Genomic DNA, 13,413 nt, shown 5'->3' with positions numbered 1-13,413 from the left:
TTAATTGGATTGCATTTTTTGCACCAAAGCTATATGCTGTAATATATCTGAAACCTGTAGGCTCTTCATGTACACAACATTCATTTAATATATATCTTGCACATTTGAATATGTCTATTATAACAAAGGCACATAGAAGTAGAACTATGTTATTTATAGTAGGACTATAACATATGTTATAGTCATTGAGGAGCATCAAAAGGTTTCCTGGAGCCTACATCTGAAACTCACACTAGTCCAACTAATTAGAAATCATTATAATAATTAGCCAAAGCTTAGTTTCAAAGGGTATCACTATTACTTTAGAGGACCAACACAAAGGCTTTATGTAACACTGAATTCACTTGGGACGTATGCCCGCTGACCTGGAGGAAACTAGAACAAATGGAAAGATCTAGCATAAGGCATTCCTGAAACTTCCCATACACTTCTCTCCATACGCATGTCAGTAACTTTATACGCAGCTCATATGGGGCTGACAAGTCAAATGAATACCTTGGTGAAACTTGACCGGCCTATTTACGAGCCACGATACACCTTTAGTTCACCTTTCTTGTATCGTGGCAGTATTGGCCCTTTATTTCATTGTTCACCACTATCAGTCAAAAAAATGGTGATGCAAAGCGAGACATTTTCTAGGAAAGTATCAGACATCATGGGATTTCCATATAGTGACATTTGTTTTTCTATAAAACAAATGCAAGCATGAACAGGCTATGTTTACCGTGAGAAGGAAACATGTAAGTGCACATGGGCAGTGGGAAAAGCCATTCTCAAATATATGCTCTATAAGGAGCCAATATCCAGACAAACAAAGCTGGGCGCGCTTACAATGTCAGTTTTAGTAGTCTCCCTTAGCATTAAAGTTGACATAGCACAAAGGATAAAAAGTGTTGAGTAGTCACACAAAGTCATTATTGGCAAAGTAGTGGAGGCTTTACATATAAAGAGTGTTTCCAGTGCCACATCTGTAAAGTGTCCATATCACCATAATAACCCACAGAATGCTTCGATTCGTTTCTATGGGGATAAGAGCATTTTTCACATTTTACACCACAATCCCTTTTTAAGAAACAAAACCACTCCTGGGGCATTAAAAGTCATAAACAAACTACACAAAGCCTCTCACCAAAGCTATTCACAAATATACGATAAGTGGGTGAAAATAGTTTATTTCTTAATAAATTAATATTTTCCCCAGGCAAACATATTGTGGTTAATGAATAAGAAGTGATTTAGGCACAAAGTTTAAAAAGTGGTCTTTTCTCTCCAGAAACCAATAAACCAAAATAACTCCAATTGTTCTATTCCCTCTTAAAAATGTATTATTTTCTCTCTTTGCATATTTTACAAATATGCTGCATCATTTTACATTTCTGAAAGAAATGTTACAGCAGAAAAAAGTAAGCCCTATCAAATTCCAGAATCATACTGGTTTCTATTTGCATTGTGATTCAGCAACTGGAGAGAAATGTCAGAGAGAGCGAAAGAAGGTGCATAGGCAAACATTCCAATTTTATGCAAGTCCAACACGCAAGCTGCTGCCTGTATGTCATGATGGCAAAGATTAAGCCGCTTTAATCCTTACCTTGTTGTAGTACTGCACTTGCACGGAATGCCACTGCCCGTCACTCACTCCTCCTTCAACATAGGGGGTCACACGGGTTGTGGTTTCTCCTGCAGAAGATCACAATTAAGGACGTTTTATTATTACCTACACTGTTTTGCTTGACTTTGCTGACACGGATCGGAAAAAAAAAACATTATTTCTGTTGACTGCAACAAGAGATGTGTTGGGAAAAACGATATACAATATACTTTCTGCTTTTCAAGCCTGAGCCTGAGAATCTTAAAAAAAGCAGATGGCTACATAAAAAGTGGCATCAGTGAAAACTATACAAATTAGTTATGATTCAGTAAAAATGTCTGAAGAAATTCCTCAAATCAGATATATGTATGCAGGTGAGCAACTATTGCAAAACACACATTTACCGAAATTCACCATAATCATAGTTAACACTTAAGGACCTCATTTCGTAAGACTGCACATGTTCAGATAATTAAGTACTTTTCTTTTAGTGCCAAATTCAACTAAATACCTTAGTAGCCTCTTAGTTTGCATGTCTTAGGTTGGTCCCTAAAACGTATTTAGCTGTAAGCCTATTCTTAAGCCACCAGTACACTCCCAAAACACTAAATGAACCGAAACGCAGAGATTTGTTATTATATTCTAGAATCCTGTAACCGACCATTATATCATACACCCTTTATGCCGACAAGCTTCTGGATAATTCACAGAAACCAGTGGGGTCCTAGTTTAGGCTTGAAATGCCAATAAATTAATTTACGACATGCAATGGATAAATAAATGTGTCATATTATCCCGAAGGTCTTACAATAACCCACACAAGAATGTGCATGTTGCGTGGATGGATCATGAACAATAATGAGAGCGCTCACTATAAATCAGTGCGGTGCACAGCATTTTAAGTAAAGCTTATTTAATCTAGCCTAATCAAGGATAAAGAAAATACCGGAGTATTTAAAATGCATACAAATCTTACCCCGTTAATGAACGACTGGAAGCGTATTTATGTTATTTAGTGTTTTGCCAAGACATGCAGCAGTGGGAGGATTGCAGCTCAACTTTGTGGGAAACGCAACCTTCATAATAACTACTTTCAGGGTAATTTTCAAAATGCGTGGCGTGTGCCTGGATGGTATGCTGAGGCGATGCGTCATACGGGGTTTGTCAAAATGTTATGACAGAAATCAAGAGATGGTTTTAATACAGACTTGCTCAACGCGTAACCCAGAGGGCAATTTAAAGACCAGTTTTCAGGGCAACAGAAGACGAGCTGCTTGTTAATTAAAAAAAAGAAGTACTCTTCCAGGTCAACAAAACAACAACAACTGCAGTTAAAAGTTACACCTAACTTAATCTAAACAAATACAAAGGGTTCCACTGTTCTTCTATGCATATTACAAAATGTTTTAGATTTTATTATATTGATTGAATGTTTTCTTTACAAATTGTTTGTTGTATGCAAAGACATGATGTTGTTAGCAAAGTAGCCTACCTGGGAACCCTCCAAGTTTTTCCCAGAGGTTTTGTTAATCAGGACTGAATATAAATTTTGGGGTGGGGGGGAACGCTCCCCTCATGTCCTGTCACTCCCAGCAATTAGTGAATAATCTCCTTAAATCATCAGTAGGCAACAATAAATGCTTGTTTTTTTTTGTTTTTCTTTTCTTTTTTTTTTTTTAACAAAAAGTAACTATTTATTATTAAGCTCCTGAACCAAAAAGGTTCTGAGATCAGGAATGCAGGATTATACTGTATTGCTTCTTTATTAATTTGGGATCAGCTTGAAGAGGTAGAACCATAGAATTTGAAGGCAGATAGAACCATTCTTTACCTCTAGTATAGAAAGAAAGAAAGAAAGAAAGAAAGAAAGAAAGAAAGAAAGAAAGAAAGAATGAAGTAAAGACAGACAGACTAGTACTCCTCCCACTAGAAATATATATATATATATATATATATATATATATATATATATATATATATATATATAATTCTATTATAAATTGTTCATTTTAAATTATGGACTATACAAATCGTACCAAATATAAGTCCTGTTTGTCAAAAGACAATATATAAAATTTTTGTGGGTACACTAAAGGAGAAATCATGATATATGGTAAGAAAAAGAAAAAGACTCTAAAACGTGCTAAATCCTTTCTCTTGAAAAGGTTAGTCCAAAACGGATTTTGCTGGTTACATGCAGTAATCACCAATTAGGTTGGCTATAGCTTACAAAGCTTCACCTGGTGTTCATAAATAGTTGCTAGATAGTCGTATAATCTGGTATTAATTCACCTTTAGGCATATTAATGTGTTCATCTGGTAATCTGGGATTATTTGACACTAATACGTATCAGAGGTTAGGCAGACTAATCTGGAGTTAATTGGATATGATTAGTTGCAGGACATGTAAACCAAATGGCACAATAGGCCAGGATTTTCCAGCGTGTTCCCTCTTGAGCAAGAATGTAACATATTCTCTCATTTAAAAAAGTTACTGGAGGATTACTACAGATTTGCTGAAGTAAGTAGAGTTACGCTGCATTTAACTTGGAACTGTGGACTGCCTCCTTCATAGATGATTTTCAGATTTGCAATACTATTTCTGTTTTAAAATAAAATGACTGGTCAAGGAACACTATTCTTAAAAACCATCCTATTTACAATGTCAGTTGGCTGCACAGTCTCTCGACTCTTTGACTGAAAAGTAACCAGAAACCAAAACAAAGCAATGAAATCAAGAAATACACCCTTGACATTAACACCACTGTCAATTAAGTTTGTTCCATAGGTACTTAAAAGTATTTATACCTCCTCTCTATCCCAGATTTCCCCCTGACCGGCAATATAATGCCCCCCTCCTCTTTAGTTGTCTGTTTTGTCTGTCCTATATATTTGGCTACACTAAAATTGCTGCATTGTATTGTAATGGAACGTATATGCCAATATGTTATTCAATTTTGTATGTTTTAAAATCAATAACGAATCAAATCAATATCTCAGAGTCTTCGTATATACATATCCATGTGATCTACACAAGATAATTAAAGTACCTGCTGAGAAAGTTAGCTGGATCTGCTCTTCAATGATCTCAAGTGCAATAAAGTCATGCTTTTCATTAAACCTCCCATTGTAAAGCAGCAGAGCATTCCTTTCTCTGGTAGCAAACCTGAAACACAAAAACAGGCACATTCTTCACACAGAGAAACACAGAGGATGAGGGTCAAAAGTCAGAGTAAAACAATACAAAAGTGTCAGTTTCATCAAGACTATAACATTTCCCTACAAAATTAACATGAGTGCAACCAGGAAGGAGCACATGTACTAATTCTGTAGTAACTCTTACCAATTTGCGGCAAAACATTACCCCATAGTATTTACTACATAGGAAAACTAGCCACGTGTCAGAACTGAGTCACCAATAAATAGTGGTGACAGCCTATTACCTTAAGAATTGAATTTAAAATCCTGGTACTAACATATAAGGCCATACATTTCTGCCATTATAAATGGCAGAAAATCGAGTCTTCTACTCAATCTTTACATTCTTTCCATCAGCTAAGGTTCTGCTCCTCACTTTTCCACTCTACAAGATTTCACTTGGGCTGCCCCATACCTACTGGAACCTTCTTCCACCAAACCTTCAGCTTTCACCCTCCCTCCCAACATTCAAGCTAAATCTCAAAAGCCACTTCTCCAGAGAAGCATACCATCTTAGTTGCTAGAACTTCCCTGTCACTGACACAACCCCGACACTACCTCTCACCCTTTCTCTGTTTGTGCTCACCCCATTCCCTCAAGATTTTAAGCTTTGGTTGTCATCCCAGGAGGTGCTTTCTGAAGACAGCTACTGGTGCAATGTAATGGGATTTCTAGCTGTTTGTGTATATTGGCTAGTGATACACTGTTTTCATTAGAAACATTAGCTTGATGATTATTATTATACATACATAAATATATTAATAAAACAAACTCTGACTCTTCTGTATAGCATAGTGTAGTGCTGTTAAAAGAATTACCTTTGGTAAAGTGGTGCATACAAGAAATCTATCTGTATTGTACATTGTCACATACTAACCTATGCCATAACACGTATATATTGGTCTATATGTTAATACTCACATTAGGAAGACTGTGAAATGGAAACGCTGCCTTAATCCTTTGAATGTAATAAAGGATTGTGGTGGGAAGCTTCTTGTGGTCATTTCACAGTAAGGCCTCTCAAATTCACCTGCTGGACATTCACACTTGAAACCACCAATAAGCAAGTTAATACAGGTTCCTCCGTTCTTGCAGACGCCGGGAACACAGCGTCCAGATCTGGAACTCACTTCACAGTGTTCTCCTAATAAAGAGTTAAGTAAAGTTTTAGATAGCTATAGAATACTTTATTGCAAAGAATGACATACCTAATAATAACAAGTACAATAAATAAAATAATTTATATTTCATATATTCATGTAATTATTAAGTCATTTTCCTTGTAATGGTTTACTAGGCTCCTGGATCCTTCCTTATTGGAACAAACTTTGAAATTGCCCAAAAGACCCATTGGCTCGCTCCTGCCAAAATAAGTTTCAGAAACTGTGCTCATCTTTATAAAGAGCAAATGTAAAATAGATAGATAGTGATGACCCTCAATATGTATTGCAAGACCATTTTTGGTGAACAAAAGAAATGTGTCTGAAATTCAAGGTTAACAAATTTGACCTTGATTAGATTATTTTATTTCTCTGTCTCAGTTACTTTGTTACCTGCTCCTTTTCCTAATTTTGAGATCCAAAATGAACCCAAAATATGTTGCTGGTGTGAGACGATGAAATGGAATTATATTGACCACTTGAAGTGCATAAATAATAACAAGATAGGAATATTCCATTCATAACAGTTCAATGGCATAGAAACTGTAAACCTTAACAAAGCCCATTTGCACTGTTTTTTTCACACTTTGTATACTTATGGTTATAGAAATTTCATCTTGAAATACAATCTCTATAGCTTTGTAAAACAGCTATTTTTTTGTTGTTTCGATATCGCACATTATATCATAAAGATAAGCACTGGGTATAGCGTTATCTGTACCATCTATCACTGGCAGACACTTGGTTTGAATTGTTGGGCCTGAGGCTGTTTATATGTGCTAATCACTTGCCGGAGTTGGCAATCATGTTGTTTAGTAATGCCACAGGAACAGAATTCATATTACTCATGAAAAAGGGAAGGCTTACCCCTGGAGACATGAAATACAGTGTATTGCATTTGGTGAGGAAAGGTAACACAAGTAAACAACCTAGCTCACCAGCATTTATATTAGTTAAAAGAGTACTGGGAATGCTCCAGAATGTTTCTAAATCCCATGGTATAATATGTAATAATAATTAAATAAATAAAATAAAACAGGTTCTATTATATCCTCAATTTAATATAATCTGCCCTCACTCCAGAACCCTTAAAAGGATGTGTAAAAATGGTCTTTACAGTACATGGTATTTTACGATAACAACATTATTATTTTATGGAACCTGGTTTGACTATTGCAATATTTTATTCAGGAAGATGAAGACATTATAATATCTCATACTCCCTAACTTTTTTTAAAAAAGTATGTGCAATTTTATTTATTTCATCATGTCAAAACCTTCAGAAAAGAAACAGACTTAAAGATAAGCCAGTCTAATTGTCCTGAATACCAGTTACAAAAATGCACACTGCAGCTCAGTTTACTGGAGTGTAAGTTACACAAAACTCAAGCGATAGGATAACTTTCATCGTGTATAAATTACTAATAATTACTGCAGGACAAATGAAGACCTTCAAAGTACTGGATGGGATAATGGTGACATTACGCTATGATTATCCTCCAGAGGAAGGAGGATAATCATTGCCCTTTTTAATGAGGTATATTTCATGTTTGGTCACAAGTAGTTATTTGTGAACTGAGCTATATCTCTGGCATGCTCTCCATCATCATTCCTTAGTGGGCCTTATCATTTGGATGACAGATTGTAGCATTTTGAAATGGCAGATTTCTGATATACGGCGCACCGAAAAGGGAAAATGAAAAGGAGGGAGCCCCTAGCTGGCGCTGCATTCCACCCAGCATTACCCCATCAACCAGAATGACTGGACGCCAAGCCCATTCATGGCCCAAACAATGCCTGGCATTAATATGCAGCTTGCAGCAAGTCACCACCGCTCAGGGCTACACAGATAACATGACTGTTACAGCTGGAGTTCCAGGGGCCTACATTTTACTGTGAAGAGGATTCCCGGGAACAATAGACATTCCCAGCATGGGTGCAAACTGTCACGAAGGAGACTTTTTTATCCTGATTAACTGCAATCAAAGCCCAAATTATTATTTTTTTTAAAAAAAGCGGTTGTTAGATTAATAGAGATGTCTTTAAAAAAAAAAAGTAACACATACAATGATATTGCTTTACAAATTGCTTGTCATTAGATCTTTTGTGTCTTTCACGATACTCAAAAATACATTAAATTGCGAGAATGTGTTTTCTAGTATATTTCATAAACTGTGAAATGTATAAAGCACGCAACATAATTGTTTATGACCTATGCATAAAACCTCTACATGAGATCTGAGCTGTAGAGGCAGCAGACATGTTGCTTAATTACTAAAGATAAACAGGGAAACACAGGAACAGAATTTTGTCGATAAAAATAATTTGTGTTTAATTATATACAGGTAGTTTTCTGATATCATGGAGTGAATGCGCCAGGCCAACCAGCGGAGGTAAGTCAGGGGCACTTCGGGCATGCTCACAGCCTACAGCACTTATACGTAATAAGTCATCTTGATTTCTCTGTCTTGCAGATTCACCAGACACTGCTTGATGATATATGTACTAGCTAGCTAAGGAATTGTTTATTCATGAACATCACAAGAGGTACATCTACTACTACCACATATGAGTAATCCTGCATGTCTTGTTATGGAGTCATCTAACACACTTTTCAAGCGGGGCCCTAAAAAGCCCACCATTCTTGACTGAAACTTTGTATAAAAGTACCATCAGGCTTGATGGCAAGCTCTCGGGCAAGGTTCTCATCTCCTGATGTGTCTGTATGTATTAATGCATATTAGATATGTTTGTTAACGGCCCCATTTAAGTTGCACAGCGCTTCATAATTTGTTGGCACTTAATAAATAAAAGGTGGTAGTAATAATAATACACATTTTTGCTGTGTTCCAATATCCACCGTGTCTCCTTAGAAATCAAGGGGTTTACCAGATAATATAATATAGAAAAAGGCATTCTTTGCTATTATGCCAACTGAACAAAGTACACCAAAATACAATAAATAATAGTAAATAATATATATATATAATATATAGATATTATAAATGAAGCTTACCTGTGTATTCTTCATTGCACTCACAAGAGTAGCCACCTTCTCTGCTTCGACACAGCCCATTTTTGCCACAAGGATTGGAGTAGCAGAGATCAATTTCTGTTTCGCAATAGTCTCCAGTAAATCCAGGAGGACATCTGCACCTCAATCCATTGATAGGATGAATGGGGCGAAAAAGTACTGTGTTTGAGCTAATGAAGGGGGCAGAGCTGTCAAACTTTAGGACAGACACACACTTCATGTAATTCTCACAAGGTTCTCTCAAACAAATGTTGTCATCAAAAGGCAGGACACGCTGTGTGGAAATCATGGTTAGAAGGGTCCTGTTGAGGTAAATCTGTTCCTGGAGATCTTCAGAATGAAAAAACTTGTTACGGACACCCCCAGGAAGAAGTGCAGAAAAAGTCACATTAAGAATGTTGGAACTGACATCTGTGTCATTTTGAATATTGAAGACAAAAATTCCATCCTTGGTGGTAGACAATACGGTAGCAACCCCTTCCACAAACAGTGAAAGAAGCGGGGACATGAATTTCTCCTGGGACATGTTTTCCAGGCGTACTGTGATGCTGTTTGTCAGCATATCATCCGTGATGATAGTCACTCGAAGAGTACAATGTGCGGTTACACTATGAATACCATCTGAAAGAAAAAAAATAAACCAATGAGTACATTCCATTTAAGATTAAATCAACACTAAAAATATGCACTAATCGAGAATCCCAGAATAATTGACTGTGGATTAAATGCACTCTTACATGCCATTTATCGTGACTAGAGCTTTAGCAGATTACTTTTACAAGACGGACAATATATAATTTGCCAATAACATTAATGCACATATAAATATACTGGTACAGAAGGAGAAGAGGGTCCAGAATTTTTAGCATCCTGGAAGGCAGGGACAACAAAGGTCTCCACTGCACTGGACGCACTAGATGGCACAATGGAGGACACGTGCAGTCCTGGCATGAATTGGTAAAAAACATGTAATCAGCAAAAATGGTGGTTGCTATTGGCACATAAATATGCAGTTATGTTTCATCACTGCATTTAACAAACACAAATGTCCCCAGTGCAGAATAATGACCCATCTGTAACATTATGGATTTACATGGCAATAAGACTAAGTGGAACTATTCATAAAAGGATATACTCACAATGCACAGTCTGTTAGTACAAAAACAGGTCCCCACGTACATACATACATTATATATATACATATATATATACCGTTATATATATCGACTGTTAATCTGTACATCTTAATTTATAAAAGACCTTCTGAGAAACTATTCAAAAGAAAATAAACTTATGTTATGGAGAGTGGAAAAAGTCATATGTTCTATTAAAGAATATGTGGTGGTGCAACAAAAGGAGCTGCTGCTGTGGATTTAGAAGTCCCCTGAGAGGATCTCATAACATCATCATTAAACAGCAGTGTAATCTCAATCTTTGCCTTGATCACCATTACTGGCTGTTCACTATAAAAACTCAACTAATCCATTTTACCCAATCCAAAATTACCAAAACTAATGACTATTACAGAGATACAAAATGGTCTACAGGGTACGGGAGAGATAGATTAGCATTTTACAGATGTAAAGGTTAAGCTACATCAACAATCCCGCTAAAATGGGTATTAGCTAAACAGGCGGTTGACAGAAGAGTTGTTTTTCACCTTGCTGACTTTATTTTACATTATAAAAGCCCAACCCCAATGAGCTTCGGCTGTATGAACACTTTGTTTGGTACTGTGTAAAGCATGCAGTGAGATTGATTCAAGTACTTAATTGAACTATGCATTATGCAGGGCCAGCTAAACCCTTTCACAGAAAAAAGGAATGGTCCTCTATAATGCACAATGAATTATTGTACTATATATCTAACTCTCTGAAAACAATTTCACTGACAAGCAAAACACAAACTATAGGCAGTTTAATTGGTGAATTTATTTTTGCTACATGATGTCTATTTCCATGTTACTTTTCCAATAGTTGTGCAAAGTTTGAATCATTATCTTATCACCACATCAACCAATGCAATGGTCCAATCAGCAGGAACAACTGATTGGCTGCCATAGTAATAGAAACTGGGATCTTCACCGCATTTCGAACATATTTCAGTTCTATCATTACATTTATGTGCCTTTTTACATATCACAGTTAATAACAACTATCTTTTTTTATTTGCAGTAATAGTATACCGATGAGCACATTAAAAATCCTATAATTAATTACAAAACAAACACAAAATTATTATTATTTTTTTAATAAAACTATATTTTGTTCACTTGAGTCCAGATGCAAATATTCCAGCTGTAACAGTACTTATGGTGACATCATAACTCTGTGATGCAGTAAAGGCAAAGATGAATGTGTGCAGAACACAGGCTCAGGCCACCACTTTGCTGGATTGACTGAACAAGGAAAATTTCTACTGGTGATAGAAGTCTGCCCTGCTCCACTTCCTGTAAATTGTGATGATGATGACGACAAGTTAATCAAGATGAAGATAGTACCAAGCAAGCCTCCGAACAATTATCAGAACAACATGCGTATAAAATGTATTGCTTCTATTGCATCATTTTTAAGTGTGTCAATATTCCTGAGCTGCTGCCTGGTTGGATTCATCATCTACAAATATGTAGCTTTTAATGGCGATAATAATGCCAGCCGTCATCAAACCCATGCAAGCACAGGTCCAAACGTATTCAAATTCTTACAGTCTGTATTCTTTACATAATAAATAGCTTTATAGTTTGTGATGGAAGACTAACCTGCTCCCTTTGCCCATAAATTGGCATAATGATGACAACAAGTTAATCATAATTAAGATAGTACCAAGCAAGCCTTTAAACAATTATTAGAACAACATGGATACAAAATATCTTGCTGTTATTGCATCAGTGATAATTGTGTTAATTTGCCAAAGCTGCTGCCTGTTTGGATTCATCATCCCGATAATAATGGCAGCCTTCATCAAACCCGTGGAAGAATCCGTCCAAATGTATTCAAAGTCATACTGTCTGCATTCTTTACATAATAAATAGCTTTAAAATTTGTGATGGAAGTCTGCCCTGCTCCCTTGCCTGTAAATTGGCATGATGATGATGATGACGACAAGTTAATCAAGATGAAGATAGTACCATGCAAGCGTCCGAGCAATTATCAGAACAACTTGGATATAACATGGATTGCTGTTATCACATCAGTGATGATTGTGACATTTTGCCAGAGCTGCTGCCTGGTTGGATTCATCATCTACAAATATGTAAATTGTAATCTCTATAATGATGGCAGCCTTCATCAAGCCGTGGAAGAACCCATAAAAATGTATGCAATTTACTGTCTGTATTCTTTACATAATAAATAGCTGTTACTTGCAACTTCAAGTTGTTTCATTATGTTGCGCCTATCTTACATAATATATTTATATAATCATTATATACGGTATTTCATGGGAAAAGTTCGGCATGACTATCCCTACCCATTGTTATGGGTTAAATTGCTGATTTATGTTGAATAGTTCAGACAGCCTTTGTGGCAGGAGGGAACTTCGGAATCGAAAATGGATTAGGATTAGATAATTTTTGCTCCGGTCTATAAACTTTTAAACTAAATATCTCAAAACAATTCCTCTGACTGACAAAAAAAACACAAACCACAGGCAGTTTAATTGGTGAATTTATTATTGCTACTTGTGGTCCATTTCCCTGTCACTTTCCCAATAGTTGTGAAAAGTTTGAAACATTACCTTATCACCACATCAACCAATGCAATGGTCCAGAAGGAACAACTTATTCGTTGCCATGGTGATAGAACCGTGTTTCACGGTTACAAAGGCCTTCACTGCATTCTGAAAACCATCGTACTATTAAGATGAACTTGTTGAATTACCTAATACACTTACATACCTGTATGGTCAGTGGACCATAAATAGAAAAAAAATTAAAAATAACGTGCATGTGTTCTATATTGACTGTGGGTACAATTTAGCTATTGAATACCTTGCATTTGCTTCCACCTGAGAGTCGCTGTTGAATCAGTATTTAGTAGTCATGTGCATTGGGAGGAGTAGCCAAAAGTTAACTGCCTAAGGGTTTTATTCTGGAATCTTTGTCTCTTTGGTTCGTCAAATCTCTCCTAAAGAAAACTTCTCACCCACAATATGTCCCTAATGCACTAGAGTATGTCCATACCCAGGGCTTGCAACACCATGCAACGTCGCATGCATAACCCCCCCACACAAACACACATTCATATAAAGAAAGGCGATGCAATGTCATAAGTCCCCACTTATTTTATGATGGTTTAACATAGTTTCTGTTTTTACTTTGCTAAGTGGTCACTTCAATTTCACCAGCTGGTTATTACATTGTGTGAGCCTCTTCAGATCCTGAATTGTTTAAAGGGCCATTGAGTCCTAGACTGTTTGTGGTCAGAATCATGAAG

General features: G+C 36.4%; 1 protein-coding gene across 3 annotated transcripts in view; it reads right to left on the bottom strand.

Annotated features, from left to right (window-relative positions):
- Positions 1 to 13,413, bottom strand: part of CELSR1 (cadherin EGF LAG seven-pass G-type receptor 1) — an 81,085-nt gene that overhangs the window by 36,352 nt on the left and 31,320 nt on the right. For all 3 annotated transcript variants that reach the window (XM_053462153.1, XM_053462154.1, XM_053462155.1), the window contains exons 2-5: positions 8,963 to 9,601; positions 5,708 to 5,930; positions 4,639 to 4,754; positions 1,589 to 1,677 (exon numbers count right to left, since the gene is read on the bottom strand). In XM_053462153.1, the coding sequence (XP_053318128.1) occupies positions 1,589 to 1,677; positions 4,639 to 4,754; positions 5,708 to 5,930; positions 8,963 to 9,601 (1,067 nt within the window). The remainder of the gene's footprint in view (positions 1 to 1,588; positions 1,678 to 4,638; positions 4,755 to 5,707; positions 5,931 to 8,962; positions 9,602 to 13,413) is intronic.

Source organism: Spea bombifrons, chromosome 4, assembly GCF_027358695.1.
Source record: "Spea bombifrons isolate aSpeBom1 chromosome 4, aSpeBom1.2.pri, whole genome shotgun sequence".
NCBI lineage: Eukaryota > Metazoa > Chordata > Amphibia > Anura > Pelobatidae > Spea > Spea bombifrons.
Note: the sequence above shows the minus strand (reverse complement) of the source record. Positions and strands in the feature narration are given on the sequence as shown.